The sequence below is a fragment of the Triturus cristatus genome, chromosome 9, assembly GCF_964204655.1.
Source record: "Triturus cristatus chromosome 9, aTriCri1.1, whole genome shotgun sequence".
Taxonomy (NCBI): Eukaryota; Metazoa; Chordata; class Amphibia; order Caudata; family Salamandridae; genus Triturus; species Triturus cristatus.
The window spans coordinates 1186012694-1186032184 of NC_140592.1; the positions used below are offsets into that span (position 1 = coordinate 1186012694).

A 19491-nucleotide genomic window follows, 5' to 3' on the forward strand; every position below is an offset into this window, starting at 1 on the left:
TGGCCGTGAGGTCCAGGAGGATGAGGGCCGCAGTTTTGCCGTTGTCCAGTAGGGTCCTGATGTTGTCGGTGGCAGCGATGAGGGCGGTTTCGGTGCTGTGATTGCTGTGGAATCCGGATTGGGATGGGTCCAGGATGTTGTTCTCCTCGAGGAAGTGGGTCAGTTGCCTGTTGACTATCTTCTCAATTACTATAGCCGGGAACAGGAGCAGGGAGATGGGTCAGAAGTTCTTGATGTCCTTTGGGTCCGCTGTGGGTTTCTTGAGTAGGGCGTTGATCTCGGCGTGCTTCCAGCTTTCCGGAAAGGTGGCAGTCTCGAAAGAGCTGTTGATGATCTTCAGGAGTTGGGGTGCAATGATGTGGTTTGCTTTGTTGAAGATGTGGTGAGGGCAGGGGTCAGACGGTGAGCCACAGTGGAAGGTGTTCATGGTTTTGATGGTGTCGTTGTCGTTGATGTGGGTCTAGGAGAGCAGGAGGTTGGTGAGGCTGCGGGGTGGTGAGTCTGCGGTGTGGTGAGTCTGCGGTGTTGGCGGCTGTCGGGAGGGTCTGTGGGTTGAAGCTGTCATGGATGTCTGCGACCTTGCGGTAAAAGAAGGTGGCTAGGGAATTGCATAGGTCTTGCGACGGCGGGATGTCATTGGAGCTGGGGTTGGAGAGTTCCTTCACGATGTTGAAGAGCTCTTTGCTATTGTGTGCATTGCTGTCGATGCGTTCCTTGAAGGAGGTCCTTCTGGTGGCTCGAATGAGTTGGTGGTGCTTGCGGCTGTCGTTCTTGAGGGCTGGGTGGTTGTCCAGTGTCTGTTCGTGGTGCCACTTTTTCTTGAGTCTTCGGCAAGTCCGTTTGGATTCCTGGAGTTCGGTGGTGAACCAGCTGGCCTTTCTGTCGGAGGGTCTGTTTGAGGGTTTTTTGATCAGGGCGAGAGTGTTGGCGCAGTCGTCGATCCATTGCCTGAGGTTGCGGGTGGCTGTGTCGGGGGTGTCAGTTGGTGGGTCTCGGGCGAGGGTGGTGATGAGCTGGTCTTCGGTGACCTCGTTCCAGCTGTGGTGGGGGATCCGTTGCAGGTGGTGGTGTGTGGTGAGTTTCTTGAAGGTGAAGTGGACGCAGCGGTGGTCGGTCCAGTGGTGTTCGGTGGTCTGGCTGAAGGTGACGTGGTTGCAGACGGAAAAGATGGGGTCGAGCGTGTGTCTGGCAGAGTGGGTGGGAGTCGTGACAAGCTGTTTGAGTCAGAGGTTGGCGAGGTTTTCGAGCAGGGCGATGGAGTTGCTGTTGTTGTGGTTCTCGAGGTGGAAGTTCATGTCTCCGAGGAGGATGTAGTCTTTGGAAGCAAGAGCATGCGTGCTGACGATGTCGGTGATGGAGTCACTGAACTGCAGCCAGGGTCCGGGGGGGTCTGTAAACGAGCGTTCCTCTGAGGGTGGTGGTGGGGTTGCTGTGGATCTGGAAGTGCAGGTGTTCGACGGCGCTGGAGGTGTCTTCGGTGCTGGTCAAAAGTCTGAGGGTATTTTTCTGGACAATGGCGATTCCTCCTGCTGGTCTGTTGGTGCGGTCCCTTCGGGTGATCTTGTAGTGGTCCGGGATGGCTATGGCAATGTCGGGTGTCGAGGAGGGGTTCATCCAGGTCTCCGTTAGGAAGGCGACATCTGGGAAGGCTGAGTCGAGTAGCTTCCAGAGTTCGATGGCGTGCTCGTGGACAGAGCAGGTGTTGAGTAGTAAGCATCTGAGATGGTTGCGTCCTGCCCTGGCGGGTAGGGCAGGATGTGCAGGTGTTCGGTGGCTGGTAAAGCTGCAGCTTCGGCAGGAGAAGGGTCCATGGGTAAGCTTTGGGTGGGCTGGAAGCAGTTGGATGATCGGCCAGCGTTGAGTTCGTGGAGGAAGTTGGCGTCATAGCGGCATCGGGTGTCGTGGCTCTCGCGGGGGCCAGGGGGTCGCGGTCAAGGCGCAGATGGGCTTGCCTTCGGCGTGCCCGCTGCGCACAGCCGCCATATGTAGGGGAGGGGGCGGGAGAAGAGGCAGGGAGGCGGGAGCGTCTGAGTCGGGGGCGGGGCCGCAGGGGCAGCAGCGGCAGGAAGAGAGGGGAAGGAAACAAACTATGGGCAGTACAGCGAGGGGAAAACCCTCTGACAATGAGCAGTCAGCCAGAAAAATTGGCGAGAAATAACAGTGACCAAGTGGAGCACTGAGGAAAAAACCTGGAGTGGCTACGCGACCTGAGGCGCAGGGACGGGCTGCTGGCTCGAACCCTGCTTCAGGTGAAGGCTCAGATGCTAGCACGGTCGGCAATCCGGCAGAGCTGCTGGGGAGAGTGCTGGCCTTCGCCCGGAGGTCAGGCAAGTTCTGCAAACTAAAGGTGAGGTAGCAGTAGCATGAGAAAGTCTTCGTGCATGTGAACGTTCATTGCCTTATGAGGGCGGAACTTGGAGAAAGGTGTGGTCAAATAATTAAACTAGGAACCAGCAATGCACAAAATAACAAACACTCTCTTCACGCAGATGACAAAAACTGAAACCACGCTTCTGGACTCTGCAGGCGCACCCGTGGAACTTCCTCTTGCGCGGTTTCAGTCACGATTTTAAACAGAGACTCGCAATGAATCAATGAATGCCTGCAGTGCCCCTAGACTATGTTCATAGCTGCTGCTGCACATCTGCCTCTCTGCCCTGCCCCTGATCCTACCTGACACCCCTGAACACTCTCTCTCCTCCTGAGAATTATGGCTGGAGGGAAACGTGCAGAAAATGTCCAACTAATAAATATTCTGTTAGAAATACACAACTAAAAAACTGCAGGGAACGTAGAAATGTGATTACCCAGAAAACATGTCAGATGTGAGAGACAGTGCGCAGGAGTCTATATGGCACCCTCAGAAGTTAGCGAGGGAGCCTGTGCCTGGTAAGCGCTCTGTGGAGACCATCACTTCCAGGTTTGCTGCTTCATAATGACCTCCAGCGACGAAAATGTGTATTTAGGACTGGGGAACAACGGTCACAGGGGCCGGGCCTGCATCCAGGAAGAATTAGGCCTGCGTTGTACCAGGAAAGTGACCATCTACCTCTGCATTGCCTCTCTGTTGCTGGAACAAGCAGGAATCAAACACCTACCAAGACCAGCCATTGTAGACCTGGCTCATGGTTGAGAAGGCTGGGAGACCGCTGTCTGCAGAACCTCGGCATAAACAGTTAAATCCGTGCAGTGACACCAGAAAGGGGCGCAACTAGACCTGAACTTGGGGGTGGGGACCACTACTAAACTGTGTTGGTGGGGCTACCATTCTGCACACTGGGAGCAGAGACAACATTAGAATACACATTTGCAAGGCCAATAGTTCCGTGTTCGATATCGCATGGAAAAGGCATATGTCCATGCCTCTTCTTTTCTGAAGTAGCACATTACAGCCAGATCTTTTGTCTTTGCCAATGCATTCCCCTGAGACACCGAGCACAGCTGGAGCTCAGAGAGTGTCCACCAGACCTGCGAGCATCAGATGTCATCAAGATGGTTGGTACCAAGCGAGTCCTGTGCATGTCAGAAATGAAAGCACTGAAGGATTACTGGAAAAGTTTCTTTTCTGATGAAAAATAGCATGAACTGCATAATGATAACATGCTTCCGGGGAACAAGAAGCTGTGTGTGGGGGAATGTCCGAAAGTGCCCAACGAAGTGCTCTCACAGACATTGAGAAGTAGACCGGAGGTGTGACGGATTAACCGGGATAAAGAAAATCGTGGGAGCTTCGATCTAGCGGTCACTGTATGAGGTGGGCTCACCAACTGCTCATAAGGAAGGGGCATCAACAGAGAATAATAAGCTGGGCACCTGCTCACAATGTAAAGCATGCATGTCTTGGTATTTCTGTAGTATGGACCTAACCCAGAGCATTGGCCATTATGGAAGGTGATAGAAAATGATGCAAGATTGTATTCATCAAGTGGTGGCTTATATCTTTTTGTTACACACCCACGTACACTATATCTGACACATTTCAATCTTATGCACATTGTGAATAAGTGATTTCCCAGAACTGCACAATTTTCTGCCAATGCCAAGCTGGATTTAAAATAAATCAAGGTCCTCGGATCGACAGCTTATCCTCTAGACCACATCTCCTTCCTTAGTTGATGGCTAGAACTTTCAAAAAAGCTTCAAACCTTCAATTTCACCACTCCTTATGAACACTCATGTTCTGTTGATGTTTTGACATCGCCATTAGACTGCATTCCTCATGATGTCTAGTGAGTGCACCAAATACAAAATATTTTGGTATTTGTTTTATACATGAATAGGACCAAAATGAGTTGTTTCTTGTTTAAGGTTGAGGTGTATCTATTTGCTTATATATAAGGCTCCCGGTTTTATGCTATTTATTTTTTGGACATTTCTGTCTTTATTTATCTATATATATTTTTTTTCAACTTTATCTGTATTTATCCTTGTTTTTATGGGTTTAGTGAAAAAGCATAAAGCGGAAACTGTGATATCTCCACATTTATTTGACCAATATGCAGTCATGCTTGAATGCCTGCCAGGTGTCAGTGATATCAACACCCGCAGAAGATAAATCAATGCACTTATATAAAAATATGCACATTTCAGTATCAGCTTTGTACATATCTACTGTTGTTTAAGCCTCTTTACTAAAATTCCTTTCTTTTTTAACCCCTCTTACCTATCAATCCAGACAGTTACTGGCCTGCCAGTCATTGCAAAGTGTATTTAGAATCACTCAAAAAGCACTCCAATTTCCGTTTTTAACCACATGTAAAATAAATACAGACAAGAAAATAAATTGTTTTCTGTCTGTATTTATCTGTAAAAATCAGTAAAAACAGAAAATAGGGAGCCTTACTTAATAAACAATGGTTTAAAGTTAAGTACATACAGAACATGCATAATAGGTTTCTGTGTAATCTAGTCAAATATTACCATTGAGGGGTTCTGGTGATACCTTTGGCCTTGTAGTTTGTAAATGTCACCAAAAGTCTGAGACTGCAATGACAAGGCATCCGTTATGTGTTTTTTATATTACAATCTGTTTTATTCAAAGTGCAGCTAACAATGGGCATTGACTGGAATTAAAATATTGAGGTTTTGTTTAATTATCACACATACATTCTTGATAAAGCAATAGACAATGGTGAGATCTGTGTATTTATGTGACTTTGGAGCTGCAGAGTTTACAGCATAATTATGGATTTACTGAATTTGCCACATAATTTCCAAAATATGCATATTTCACCAAAATTGTTGGTTCCAGGTCAAACAGATGAAAATAATACCGCCAGAAGTGTCACATACTTTGCATTTTTTACACATAACTTCAATAACCCTGGTCCTCCAACCTGATTAATCCTAGTAGCCTGGACAATGCAAAACCTTTGCACAGTGGTGACGAAATCTTTATTTCACATGTAATCATGAAATATTTTTACTCGAAGATGTAATGACTGCTCAGTAATCGCCATTGTACCCATCAGTGTGGAACAGAGATCGTGCTGGGGATGAGTATCTTTTATAATGTGGTATTTTCTGTTATCTAAGGTAGTTTTCAAATGGTTGATAAACCTTTTTTTCAGTTTTTGGCCCTACAATACTTCTTTAAAATGGCTAAAATGCTGTGAGAGAAATGAGGCTATATTGCAAATTACAGCTATACGGCCAGTCCCCAATGTTTTAGCTCTAAATTAATTTAATTAAATATTTACACCTAAGCCAAACTTGCACTCAGTCACTATTTCTTTCTCCACAAACGAAAGAAGGCTAGACAAAGAGGCGCAGATTTAAATGTGTGCATGCTGCAATAGAAATTGATCATGGGAAGTAGTGTAGGCAGCCATATTAGTGAAGGGTCTGAAGCCATGTAATAATTACATTTATTCTTGTTATGGTGAGCATCGACAGCATAAGACACTTCTAAAAGATTAGGTTGATATATCCAGAAGGAGACCTGTGAGTAGCCCCAAGCATGTGGGAATATGTGTGCAAGCTCAAACCTCTCCTACACCACTCTCAAAGGGCTGCTTTAGTTTCAGCCAGTGCACAACGCATGCACTCTCAGCCAGTGTGGAGCTCATGTTCCCTCACCTGATGACTGGTGCTCTCGAGCAGGAAGATGGAAGGTACAGCTAGCGATGTAGGGGTACGCAGAGCTTTTGTTCACTGAGGGGACCATGATTTGAGGGCACAATGATTTAAGTGGTTCCCTTTGTTTCTGGTGCCACCAAGTCATACATTAACGATTAGCACACTTGCACTAACAGAGGAGCCTGCAGGAAACCCCTCCTACTGCACCCTTGAAGTTGCCCTGTCCTCACAAGCTTCATGCTTTACTCCTCCATCTACTCACTTTGGGGTTTACCGGCTTCAAACATACAAGGGAAGTGAATATATAAAGCGCCAAACTCCTTCAGTATGTTAAGGGTTTATGTTTAATGTTCCACATGAAACACAATTTAAAAAATTGTCTAGACCACCTTTTACAATTCTAAAACATAGGTGCCAAGTGAATCTGTCACATGTTTAACAACCTTCTCTCCAACCCTGTGCTTAATTGGCTAAAACATAAATGTATGCTGGTGACCAAAATGTTTCTTTGGAGATTGGTATCAGCACCTTCCACAAACAGCACTGCCCAGTGACACAGTGAAAGGTAGACTTCTTATGCAGAGAGCAAAAGGAATGGGTGAAATATGCTGTAAAGTTTGCTTTAGTCAACATAGTCATCACCTCATGCTTCTACACCCTCATAATGCTCCATGTAATCTTCAAATGGCTCCCAGTCATCACATGCAGAATGGTCACCCAGGCCCTCATCACCAGTAAGCTGGACTACGGCAACACACTCTATCGGAATCACTGTCTAGCTGCTAGCAGAATTCAGATTATACAAAACCCAGTGGCCAGACACACTTAGGTTCCCGAGCCCATGTTCACATCAACCCGCATGACGAAGACCTCAACTATCTCCCCCTTCAATAACCCACACGCAACACACCCACCAAGCACTTCTGTTCAGTTAGAATCCTGCTCGCACACATATGCCACATACAAAGAGTCAGCTGTTGTGCTTCCCCTACCTCATGCACAAAGCCTGGAACAACCGACCCCTAAACATCTGAGCTGCATCCTCAGTACTTGAGCTCAGCAAGAAACTGAAAACATGGCTCTTCACCTGGACGAGTCCCAGTCACAGCCAACATAACCCCTGCTTACTCAGGACCAGGGTACTTTCGAGGGTGAGCTGTGTACCTCACAATTACCTTTAACATAACAAAGTTTGCTTTAGCATTATTGTTGTGGAGTTGTTCATACTTCTCTTACTCTGGTGTCTCCTGTTTCACACTCTGTCTCTGTTCGTTTCCATCTCAGTCACACTCTCTTTATTTCCTTCTCACCTTTCTGTCCATATTCACAAACACATTTAATTCTCTTTCACTACTATCTACCTTGTCTTTCTCTCACTCACTCGCTCTTTTCAATCGCTTCTCTCAATCCCTTCTCTCTCACTGCCATCCTCCCTCCCACCCTCTCCTCCTCACTCTCTATCAAGAAGATTAACCTGGGCGAGAGACATGTGATACTCCCACAGAACATTAGCTTGCCCTGGTTTCTCAGTTCCCACAGAACCTCAGGGTTTACATTGTAGGAATGAATGCTGAAAGAGCTCAACTCGGACTGTGAACTGGCTCACCAGGATCTATATCTGCACAGGAGCTCACCACTGTCTGCAATGGAGCTCAGCTGCATATTTGGAAGAGCTCAGCTCTGTCTGCGCAGGTTCACAGTACTATGCATGGAGGAACTTAGGTCCAGCTCAATGAAAGAAATTACCTATGGCTATATGGTCTTTGCTCTATCTGTGCATGGGTTCAGCACTATGTATGCAGGGACTTGGCTGCCTCTGAGCAGGAGCTCAGCTGTATCTGCAGAGGAGTGAGCACTTTTAGAGAGGCTTCCACCCCATGTATGCACTTTATGCATTCCATGATACCACGGTGAACCATGCAAGTTTAGGTATCTCTCCAATGGACTTCCTTGATCCCTTCCTGAGCGCTCTTCCCACCGTAACATCCATTAGAAGAAACAACAGTGGGAAAGTCAATAGGTCTGGCTTGCATTTTGAGTCCTAAATAAACATTAAAAATCCTGGTGCAGTGAAAAAAAAAAAATAAAGCTTTTATTTTCTGTGTACCTGTCAACTACAAGATTAAAATTTAGGGTTACATTACGATGTCAGTCGGAAAGCATTCCGACCAACTCCTTGTCGGAATGGTTCCTGACGGAATCGGATTCAGGGAGTCTGACTGACCGATTACGATATTTCCAAACACCGTTTGGTCAGACTCCCATTGACTTCAATGGGAGCCTGTGTTCCGATCGACAACACAGGCTCCCATTGAAGAAAGGGGTGGTTGCGAAAACCTTGCACCTGGTGCCTGCCACACCATGCATAGTTGGAAAGAGGGGACCTATGGGTACCCACACGGGCCCCAAGTGGAGGACTCTAGGTGAAGGGGGGCCTGCTACGGGCGCCCAAAATTGATTCCAACAGCCGATCTGTGTCAGACAAACCAATTCGGAAAGGCTGTCTGAATCCGACATCATAATACGTTGGTCGGAAACGCGGTCCATAACCTTGTACAAGTCGGCTCTGACCGACTTGGTTTCTCTGAATGCCAGTCAGAACCGAGTCGGAAAGTCAGAACGGTTTCCAACTATCGTAATCGGTCGGTCGGATAAGTTTTCAAGTTGGTGGGAAATGCGGGTTTCGACACAGATTCGGACAAACTGAATGCCGTTCGAAGCCTTTCCGACAAACATCATAATGAGGCCCTAAGTGTCTGATGATTCACCGTACCTTTTGAGATGTAAAATAGTCCCTCCTGCATTAAAATACAAGCCGATCCTTAGGTGGTGGAATGATACACCAAACAGCCAACAGCACGAGCTGAGAATGAATAATTTTCCAGGCAGGACCAAAGCCTAATCTATCTGTATTTAAAGGTTTTGATGAACTGGGTCATTCAACTGCTGTCAATTCAGACCTACACAGTGTTGGAATCCAATCTGTTCAAAGAGACCTTCGACTCATAAGCAGGCTTTGATGGGGGGAGGGGAGGAGCCAGCTCCCAGCATGGCCGCTCGGAGCTGATGCTCCACTTTCCAGAGCGACGTCCAGCCGCATTGTGGTAACACTCAGCCCAATGATTCCTCTGCCTGAGCACTTGCTGACTCCCAGAAGCTGAATTGCGCCCTTCTTGGACCTTGCTCCGCGGAGATACAAGCTGCGACATCCTGGCCTTCCTATCCTCCTTGATGGCACCAGGGGAGCTGCGAGACTGCGCCCGGTGCCGAAATAGGTGTTCCGCGTAGCCGCCTGACTGCCATTCCCCGGTTCTCCATTCCACACAGGAGACGGGATTGAACTTGCACTTTGGACGGGGAATCGAGTATCTTGAACCGAGCACAATGGAGCGGACACGCTGGACAAGATGGCGCCTCGGCACTCCGGTGACCTCCTTTGAGCTGACGGTGAGTGGAGATTCTGTGTAAAACCCTAACGGCCCATAACTATCTCTGAAGGTGGACTGGGCTTGCCCCCGTTACCATAGGGCTTTCTCCTTTCACGAGACAAATACTGATTACCGGCCGCTCCTGACTCCAACATGACGCCCATGCTGCTTTTGTTTCGGGCAGGACTTTTCGGCTCTCTCCAACTGGTGACCTCCACCCTCGATCATCATGGAGTCTCCTGGTCGACCATAATCCTTATCCAGGGAACTGTCCTGTCCTTAACAACAAGGGACTTGAACAACATTCCGCGCCTGACCCTAAAATGGCTGCCACTGATCCCACCTAGTCAAGGCCAAGTCTTGTGGTTGAAAACCCCCAGCCTCAGAGTCACAGTGATCAACAACCTTGACCTACCTGACTTAAAGAGGGCAGCCAAGCTACATATCCTCTCCTACCCCCCACCCTCGCCATCTCAACTCACCCGCACATGGACTCCAGTCTTTCGTTTGTCTCCTGATCCTCACCCTAAGCCGGCGGAGTCCGACCCGCATGGCCTATCCCCGGTGGAGCTGCTCCGACAGCTATAGGGGAAACTGGCTCTGGCACACCGCTTTGGCCGTCACCTACCCAGACAGTCTTCGGACATTTGTCTCATCTTCTCCTCCACTGCTGTCTCCTTCCTTTGGACTCCCAACTCTCCTTGATCCGTTTGGATCCCGACTCGTTTTCGCTAATAACTCCTGTATTGAATATGTATTCATTCGGTTATTAATGTGAAATCTCTGTAATTTGTAGCACACTGTTTCCTTGTGTAAAGCGCTCTGATACCTCCGTGTTTAGCCAGCGCAATAAATAAATAAATAAAAATAAAAGATGGGACCAGCACCCTCTGATCCCCCTTTCCTGTAGGGGCGAACCCCTTTAACCTTCCCCAAGACTTCCTCAAGTCCCCCCACTGACTACATGTCACATGATATATTTTATGTATTTCCTTATTCCATCATCTGTTCTGATGATGGATTAAGACCCTACCTTGTTCCATCATACGCTGCAGAGTGATATCCGAGCCGCAGTGAAGTGGCTCAACCAGTCCTGGCTTTCAGAAATAAGCATGCTGGGACTTGTGGTTTCAATGTTTCTATTATACATAATACAACTTTGAGCTTAGTGATGTTGAATTAAAACCAGGATCAGCTGAAAGTCACATTGATACAGCGCTGGTGCTAGGATTTCCAAAAACAAAGGAAGATGGACATTTGCCTTTGAGCGCTCAAAAATAAGGCTTTTGTTGTGGCCCTAATGTGGGTCCAGACATACCCCGATTACATGATGTGGCTTGACTTCTATGCCTGTAATAAGGTTCTTTGGCTCTGTACTTCCAAACTACTTTGGGGTACTTTCCAGAGCAAGTGGCTGTTTTAAGGGTAAAAGCGACTGCCTTTAAGGACATTTGTTCAAACTAGAGTGCACTTCATCCTAATAAATCCACAGAGAAGCTAGAGAGCAGCAAGCGATTTAACACACTGCACAGAAGGACATTTTGTGGTCAGCCACTTCTGTGCCCGGAAATCCAACATCTGCATTTTACAGTAAGCAGTAATACAGATGCAAAAAAGTTCAAGAGGTCATTACTGTGGCATATTCTACACACTCACCCATTACATATTGAATCTTAGTAGTGTTGTGTGAAAACCTGCAGGATTCTACTTGTACACATTTCTGAGATTCTAAAGCAGGCATTGCAAATTTAATGACTCGTACACTTATTTTTAAAATCGCAGGAGAAAAGGTCTGAAAACACAACTATAGGTGAGAAAAAATTCACAACTTTATTTTTTCCCAGCAAAAAAATAATTGCATACAAAAATCCCCTAAACTGATTTATATTGGAGAATTTCCCTCTAAAAGCAGGAAAAACTTCTTAGGTATATTTGAAAAATAAATTATGAAATCGCAAAATTATGAATTTTGGCCATTTATACCAGCAGGATTATAATTTCATGCACTTCGCAGGATGTTACGATTTTTGCCTATTTGAACTCCTGATCCCTGACCCCCCGAAGAAAACCTTAGTGTGATCAAATTTCCTGAGCCCATAACTCACCTAAGTCAGTCAACTCAATTTAGAAGGGTTTTCCCCCAGGAAATGTGTGAGCTCTGTAACAGTAACCGCTGTCTTTGGACATCTTGAGGTCTCTGGAGGCACAGTTTGGGCAAGGGTATCCACCCACCACAGAGGGGGGACATAAACAGTACTCTTCAATTTACAATCCAGGTCCATACCAGAAGCTCATCCAGACTAGTTGTTGTCTGATTTAAAAAGAAGAAAAAAAAGAATCAACAGGACTACAAACCCCAGAATGCAAAGTAAAAACCTGGGCTGGATTAGCTACTCTTACATGGAATTGGGAAACATGAGAGTTCTTCATAAATCTTGTGTCAGAACCTTGGGAAAACACCCCACTGTAAGAAAATCTCATGTTCAGCATATTTAAACCTGACAGTGGCCCGGTGGGGGGGGGGGGGGGGGGGGGGCAGGGTTAGTTTTGCAATATCGTCAGGTTTTGAGCACGCCAATCTTGCAGCAGGTGAGCCCTGGCCTGGTTTTTAATTAGTGGGATTTTACAAATGTTTTGAAGTGTGGCTCTCCGGTTTCATGTCAGATATCACAAGGTTTATTTTCCGAGATATTAGCCGCGGGCTGGAAGTTGAATGTTCAAATGCTCAGTCATTTTTTAGGAAGACAATTAACAGTAAAATAGCTATGCACGAAAAGAAGACTGGCTGCATTTCTCGTGTCTGTCTCAACATATTTTGGAACTATTTCTAGAAACGCACTCTGCACTTGCGGTGATTAACTCTGTTCCTGCCACTCCCTAGCCTGGAACGGCTCTCTTCTGAGGCCTGCTCAGATCATGCAGCGGCTGCACAGACCGCATTTCTTCTGAAACACAATGCAGGTAGTGTTGCAGTGGTGTATTGTCCCCCAAAATATAGGCCTACTGCACTGTTTATAGCGGCCATGGATCCATCAGCCAGCTTTCCTTTTTATTCAGGTAGTCCTTTGCATTCTGGGACCTGTAGTCACGCATTTACTAATTAATACTCGATACTAGCTAAAAGTGCCAAGCACGAACCAGGGCTCATTGACGGCTAAAATTAGGTTTTCAATAAAGTGGAACAATCCAACCCCTTACAAGCCCTGGGGTCTCTCACAAAGAAAAGCCGAGGACCACGGGCTAAATTGCCTCATCCTTATTGGCGCTGCTGCTCAAATCAATGACATCCATTTAAGGAGTTCTGAAGGATGAAACACGAGTGGCCTCAACTCGAGTTCGCATTAGGGCCCACATGCTACACGCAAACACCCGCCGGCCGGCTGTACAGAGGTCAGTTGCAAGAGCTATTCTCGCTTTTCTTTTTAAGCAGTGCTTAATTTGAGCCGGTGGTTTCCGGTGCTCAGCACCAGCACTTAACCATCAACACCGTGCTTTTCCGGAGCACCACTTGCAGACACATTCATTTATGGCAGGTAGTTGAAGTGATTTGCCCAGAATCACAGGATGTTGAACGGACGCAGAGGCTCAAACTTGGTTTCTCAGTTCCGAAGTCGGCAACTCTCGCATTTATTATTGAGCCGTGGGAGGAGACGCGAGAGAAGCTGCGAGGCGGGAACAGCTCACTTTTTCATTACTGAACGCTTCCAGGCACTACTCCAGACGAGGCGCGGTAGGCGGACTTCCTGACCTTTGAGACGGCCTCTGCTGTGGGCTCGGCATGGACTGACGCAATGCCAGCAAAGCAAAGGATGCAGAGCGCACTCGGGGCAATGCCAGACCAGTGGACGGCGGCAGCAGCAGGGACACTCCGGGCACAGAGCAGCAAATAGAACTTGTTTTCACCATGCGGTGTAACCCTCGAGTGCCCGCGAGCTGCTCAAACTTAATGCAAAGATCTCGAGTTGTAATACTGGCTCAGCTGTCACGCAGCCCCACATCATGCCCGACTCCTTTCACCAGCCATGCCTTATTAGTCAACAGGATGTTGCATTCTAGGGCTGGTAGTTTCTCATTCAACATTGTGTGAATCGGTCCAGTATATCAGTACACAAATGTTGCCTAAAGAGCCATGACTGGGCTGGTGTGGCCAAGGGGCCACTTGGGATTATGTACCAGGCCAGGTGTGAATACCTCGTCCAGTCCGACCTGTCCATTCCGACACATGGTACCAGGAAAAACTACTCTGCTCAGCAACTCTGATTAAACTGACCCTTACAGTTCTACAGCAGGTGCACTAGCCAACTGAGCTTTCTTTAAAAGGCAGATGTGCGCGAGACGCTGTCAATGAATCCCTGTTATGTAACTTTGGTGTGTTTTTTAAAACTAATCCATGTACAATTACATGTGTATAGATATACACATACACACTATATATTTATTCACAGAAAAAAGAAAGGTTAAAGTGATGTTATAATTAGATGTCAAAATAAAAATAAAACTACCATTTAAAAACAAAAAACACTGAAGTTCAGCAGTTATAGTTCACTGAGCAACCAAAACTAGCAGCCGCGCCATGCATTGCTTATTACCTCACATTACATCAATCATGTCGTGTTCAATGACATTTTGATGACATCTCCGATGACTTCACTGATGAACATGGGTGGGTGCCTAGCATGGAAATATAGCAAATCTTGGAGGCAAGTGTGGTTGCCCATGGTGAAAGTTACATCACAGAAGTGTGGGATGCAAGTATCCCCCCTTGTAATACAAGATAAGGAGAGTGCGCCTAATGTAGTTGCAGCGGTATAATTGTGAGCAGGGTTTGGCTTCATGCCAAAGCCTGTTCCCAAATGTGTGTGAGAAAGGCCAGGATTTATGCTGACAATAGAGGATCCCCCAGTGGCAGTATGGAAATGGGGCCCCTTTAAATAGTTGTCACAGAGTGCGATAGACAAATTATGTAGTGAGGGCGTTCATATGGGAAGGGAAGAGGTGTGGCGCCGCGGCCAGGGCGACTGACTCCGGAATCAGGGGATCACGGTACGATCGCCGGCGACAGATTAGCCCAGCACCATGTGACTCTGGGCAATAGCTTGCTTAATCTTCCCGATGGCCCCCAGCGCCTAGAGACCCTTATGGGTGATTGTTGGCGCTTTACAGATGTGGATTATTATGGTGTGGATGTTCAACTTCAGAACTTTGCTGAAGATTTTGACAATTTGAAGATTGCAAATGACCACCAAGCAACTAGCCATTCTAGCGCCTTGAGACCCTCACAGGTGATTTGTCGCACTTTATAAATCTTTAATTGAGTGAATAAAGTAGAACGTGTTGGTGTCCCACTGTGAGTTGGTGTATCTCATTCTGGTGTTGGAAGCATGGCCAGGGGGCCAGGCCGAACGCCGTGCACAGCAGAGGATGTTTCTGCTCTCAGCAGGGTGGCCTCAGGGCCTAGTCATAGGCCATGGTCTGAGGCCAACCTCTGCTGCACACAGCCCCACAGTACTGAAATGACGGACAGGAGAAAAAGCTCCCTTGGCCAATCACAGGGCCTTATATGTTTAATTCGTGGTACCAAGGGACTTCCACAGAACCAATCATCCAGATATATTTAATTTTTTACCCCTTCATGACCACCTCGAGCACAGCTTTAAATGCAATTTTCTCAAACAGCTAAACAAATTTACACCAAATAACAAAAAACACACTTTATGAGTAAAGTTCTAGCTTTCTGCCAACTTTGGTGTCATTTCAATTTCACCATTTTTTTCTGTATGGAAGAGCACATTTTCCTATGGGCATTAACATGAGAACTCAACATTTTGTAACCCAGCTCCATTTTCTTGGCCCTCACTTGCCAGATCATCTCAAAAACATTCCAAGAAAGAGCTGAGGTGGACGAACTTTTGGGCGGGGCGGGGTGGATTTCGTGCAAATTTGTGAAACTGCACCAAAGTTATCAGCAAAATAAAAAATGCTCTTTCTATGGAAACACTAACGTAACTACAACAACACCGCCACTATGCAAGGAACACTCTACCCACCCTCGGTAAATATGTCAAGAAATATGTGCAGTCTGCAGAGACAAAAAAAGGCAACTACAGCTTATTAATGTCAACAGAGAAACAACATTATACTCTAATGGAAATTCACGAGGGCGGGAGGGTCATTATACTAAAGGGGGGAGGGGGCAGTTCTGTGCATCATTGTACAATACCCAGCACGGCAGGTAACTGAATAACATGCGGTGCCCAGGGCACAACTTTCCAATTAGAGGAGAACATGCAATGCCCAAGAGCGAGGGCAGGTAGTTAACAGATGAACATCCAATGCCCAGGGGCAGTGCCAGGCAGGGGATGAAAGAACAGGGCAGGAAGTAGGGCTGTGTAGGTAAGAGAATATAGAATGTTGTGCCAAGGGACACTGCCAGGTAGCGTCAAACATTGATTGACTCTCCATAGACAGTGCCAGGCAGGTACAGATGAACATGCAAAGCTCAAAACCAGGAACAAAATATGTCTTCTGGGGCTAGTGCCAGGCGAGTATCAAAAGACCACCCCCCCCCCCCCCCTCCTCGGGTGGTGGCAGTGCCATGCATGCAACAGAAGATCACCGCAGGGGCAGATGGTAACAGTACCCCTGGACAGCGCGTGCACTGCTCCAATGTATAATGTACATGTTTGACAGCAAGAAGAGGGTCACGTGCAGTGCCAGCAAAGAAACTAAAAGACATGGAGTGTTCAAGAGAGGAGCCAATTGGGTAAGAAAAGCAGAGTATAGTAAAGGTCTCTTGGGACACTGGGTGTCATATATGAAGACTGTTGATGCCCAGGGGGCAGTGTCCGATAGGAAACATGAATACATTCACTGTTCACGTTCCGCACACGCAGAATCTGCACATCCCAAGATCAGTGCCAGGTTGGTAGCAAAGAAGAAACACAAGCAGGCCGAGGCAGTGCATTTCGGGTACCAAAACTAGAAACGCATGCAGTGCCTTGAGGCAGTGCCACACGAGTAATAGCAGCAGAACACGAAGGGCGGTGGCAGGCAGGCAGCAGGCGCACATGCAGGGCCCAAAGGCGGTGCCAGGTTGGTAACACAAACAGTATGAGCGTAGGGCAGGATCAGATAATAGCAAATGTAGAAAAACTTGCAGTGCCCAGGGACAGTGCCAGACAGGCAGCAGGATCAGAGTTGCGAGTTGCCTGAGAGTTAACATAATACAGTTACTCATGCCGTGCAAGGTGCCAGTGCACATGTAGTGCAGAGTGGCAGTGCCACATATTTAGAAGAAACATATGCAAAAAGAAACACACACAGTGCCCAGGGACAATGCCAGATAATTCAGATAAACATGTGCAGTACCAGGCAGGAAACAAAACACACACAGCGGCCATGGGCAGTGCCAACTATTTACCAGAAAGACATGCAATGCACAGGGGCAGTGCCAGCAAGGAAAGACAGGCACAAGAATCCGTGCCACGGTGCAGTGCCATCCAGGACACCAATGCACGAGCAGTGCCAAGGGACAATGCCAGAAAAGAAACAGAAAGACGTGCCATGCCCAAGAGCAGTGCCAGTGAGGAAACAGTTACACATGCATTACCAATGGACAACGCCAACGGGGAAACAGAAACACTGCAGTGCACAGTGACAGTGCCAGGTAGGTGACGCGATAATAAGCACAATCCAGGCACTGAAAAACCATGCAGTGCCAGTGAAAGAGCTGCTGGCAGCAGGGCTCAAGTGCCAGCCAGGAAACGTAAATAGATGCAGTACACAGGGGCAAACATTTAACAGAAACACATGCAGTAGCCAAGCGGCAGTGCAACCCATGAAACAGAAACGCAAGCAGTGGCCAAAGGGCAGTGCCACCCAGAAAATAGAAAAACAAGTAATGCTCAGGGAGCATGACACTGGAACAGACACACTCCAGAGCCCGTAACGTCATGCAGAGCTGGTGGGATGGCAGCAGACGGCAGTAGCTTGGGGGCCCAGTGTCAGGCAGGTGGGCCGGGCACGCGCGCTCCCATCACTCACTGCTGCTGTGCCGCGAGGAGGCTGCCTGTGTGCGCAGGGTTCAGCCCGTGCTGCCAGGTGGAGGCTGAGCGAAGACTCCTTACCAAAGTACACCTCCTTGGCACAGTTCGGGCACTTGGGCATGTTGGCGCGGGGCGGTGTTGGGTGTCAGGCGAGGTGTGCGTCGTGCGTTGCTGTCAGGCTCCGTGGACGGGCTACGGCTCGGCAGCGCTCTCTGTCTCTGAGCCCTCGTCGCGTCCGTTCGCCTCTTGTACACAGGGTGCGGCAGGGTGGGGCGTAGAGGAGGGACAATACCACCCGGGAGGAGGGGGAGGCAGGCAAGCCTCTGTTACTGCGTCTGTTAAGCAATAAGCACCAAATGGAGAAACGTAACGGAGAGTAAAAAACCGCAGCAGATAAAACGATAAAAAAGACGAATAGAGAAGCAAAAAGAAAATAAACTCCGGGGCGAGTAGTGGAACGAGAGAGATGCAATAAAATTTTTGAAAAGAAAATGAAGCCAGAAGAAACGGAATAACATCCATGCATTGGCTTACACCACAGGAAAAGTACAAAAGCGTAAGAAAGTAACTGGAACTTAATGAAATAAAAAACAGAGAAAAGCATATCAAACCATAGAAAAAACATACACAATTAGATCAAAAGAATAAAACACAGAAAAGGAAAAAAAGTAACAGTGGAAAGAAAGACAAAGCAACATTTGAGCACCGAATTAAAATGCAGAAAAGAAAATGAACCTAGAAAAAATGAATTAAAACCCGTGTGTGGAATTCAGGCACAGTGTGAGCAGTACATTGAATGCATCTACGGTCCAGGTAGAGAGATGCTGTTTATTATGAAAAACAAATCTATTTTATTTAACAAGCGAGTAAAATGACAAAAAGAAAATTACTCACATCCAAGAGAACCAGAAGGTCGAATCACAGAGCCTTTGATTCACAAAACCATACGGCTTAAGAGAGAAACGGCGTTAACCACGCAGGCTAAACCACGCAGGCTAAACCACGGATGCTGTTTCAATGCAAGCGGAACACAACTTGCCTTAACCATGCATATGCCTTAACCATGCAAATTGCGTGCGTGAGAGGCAGTCAGTGGTCTTGTTGCACGGCAGATGGGCGGGGAGAGCATAGGAAGGATCGGGACACAGCTTAGTAAGTAGGGCTTTCAGAGCTGGGGCCAGTTTTAGGGCTCAGGGTGGGGGGGTTGGGGTAGCTTTTAGGGTTGGGGCTGGGTTTTAGGGTTCAGGGCGAGGGGAAGAGGCAGTTTTCAGGGCTGGAGCTGTTTTAGGGGGCTGGGGTCGTGGATGTTTTTTGGGCTGGGGGCCGGGTTTTGGGGTTTAGGGTGCGGCATTCGGGTAGGTTTTAGGGCGGGCAGAGTGGATTGCAGGGCAGGGGGATGGTTTTTAGGGCTCTGGGCGGGGGGGGTCCTGGTGGTGTTCAGGGCTGGGGCAGGGTGGATTGCAGTGCTGGGGGCCGGTTTTCCTCGGGGTCCTAGTGCCTCATTTCTCAGGACACTACATCTCCCCCCTTTGTCACAAAGGCATTACGACAGTAGCATTCGTTGGTAGTAAAATGGGACAGTCTCTTTTGTAGTCAGTTGCAGGATGTGAACTGTCGACTGATGTGACCCGTGAGATGCTGCCTAGAGCGGCATTTCACATTTCCTCTATTAGTCTCTTCGGTCTCACAATGTCTCTTCTTGGCCTCTCCACCTGTCCTTGGCCCTCCTTTGGCCTTGTTGCTTCTGCGACACCTGCTCCATTGCATTCCTTCGTTGTTGTTATCCCTTCGGTGCCTGTCACGTGTTCTTCCTCTTTTTCTTCTTTCAAGCCTTTGAAGTGTGAGCTGTTCCTTGTGATTCGCCTGCTGTCTGATTCTGCTGTTATCATTGTTCCTTTCACTTGTGTTATCGTCAATGGGTCGTGGGCGAATGCACTGTC

General features: G+C 47.6%; 1 protein-coding gene across 1 annotated transcript in view; it reads right to left on the bottom strand.

Moving 5' to 3' along the window:
* LOC146799597 (cysteine-rich protein 1) overlaps positions 1–17771 on the bottom strand; it is a 43162-nt gene extending 25391 nt beyond the window's left edge. The window contains exon 1 of the mRNA XM_085627171.1: positions 17633–17771. Coding sequence (XP_085483297.1) covers positions 17633–17672 — 40 coding nt within the window. The 5' untranslated portion in view covers positions 17673–17771. The remainder of the gene's footprint in view (positions 1–17632) is intronic.
* Positions 17772–19491: the final 1720 nt, after the last annotated feature.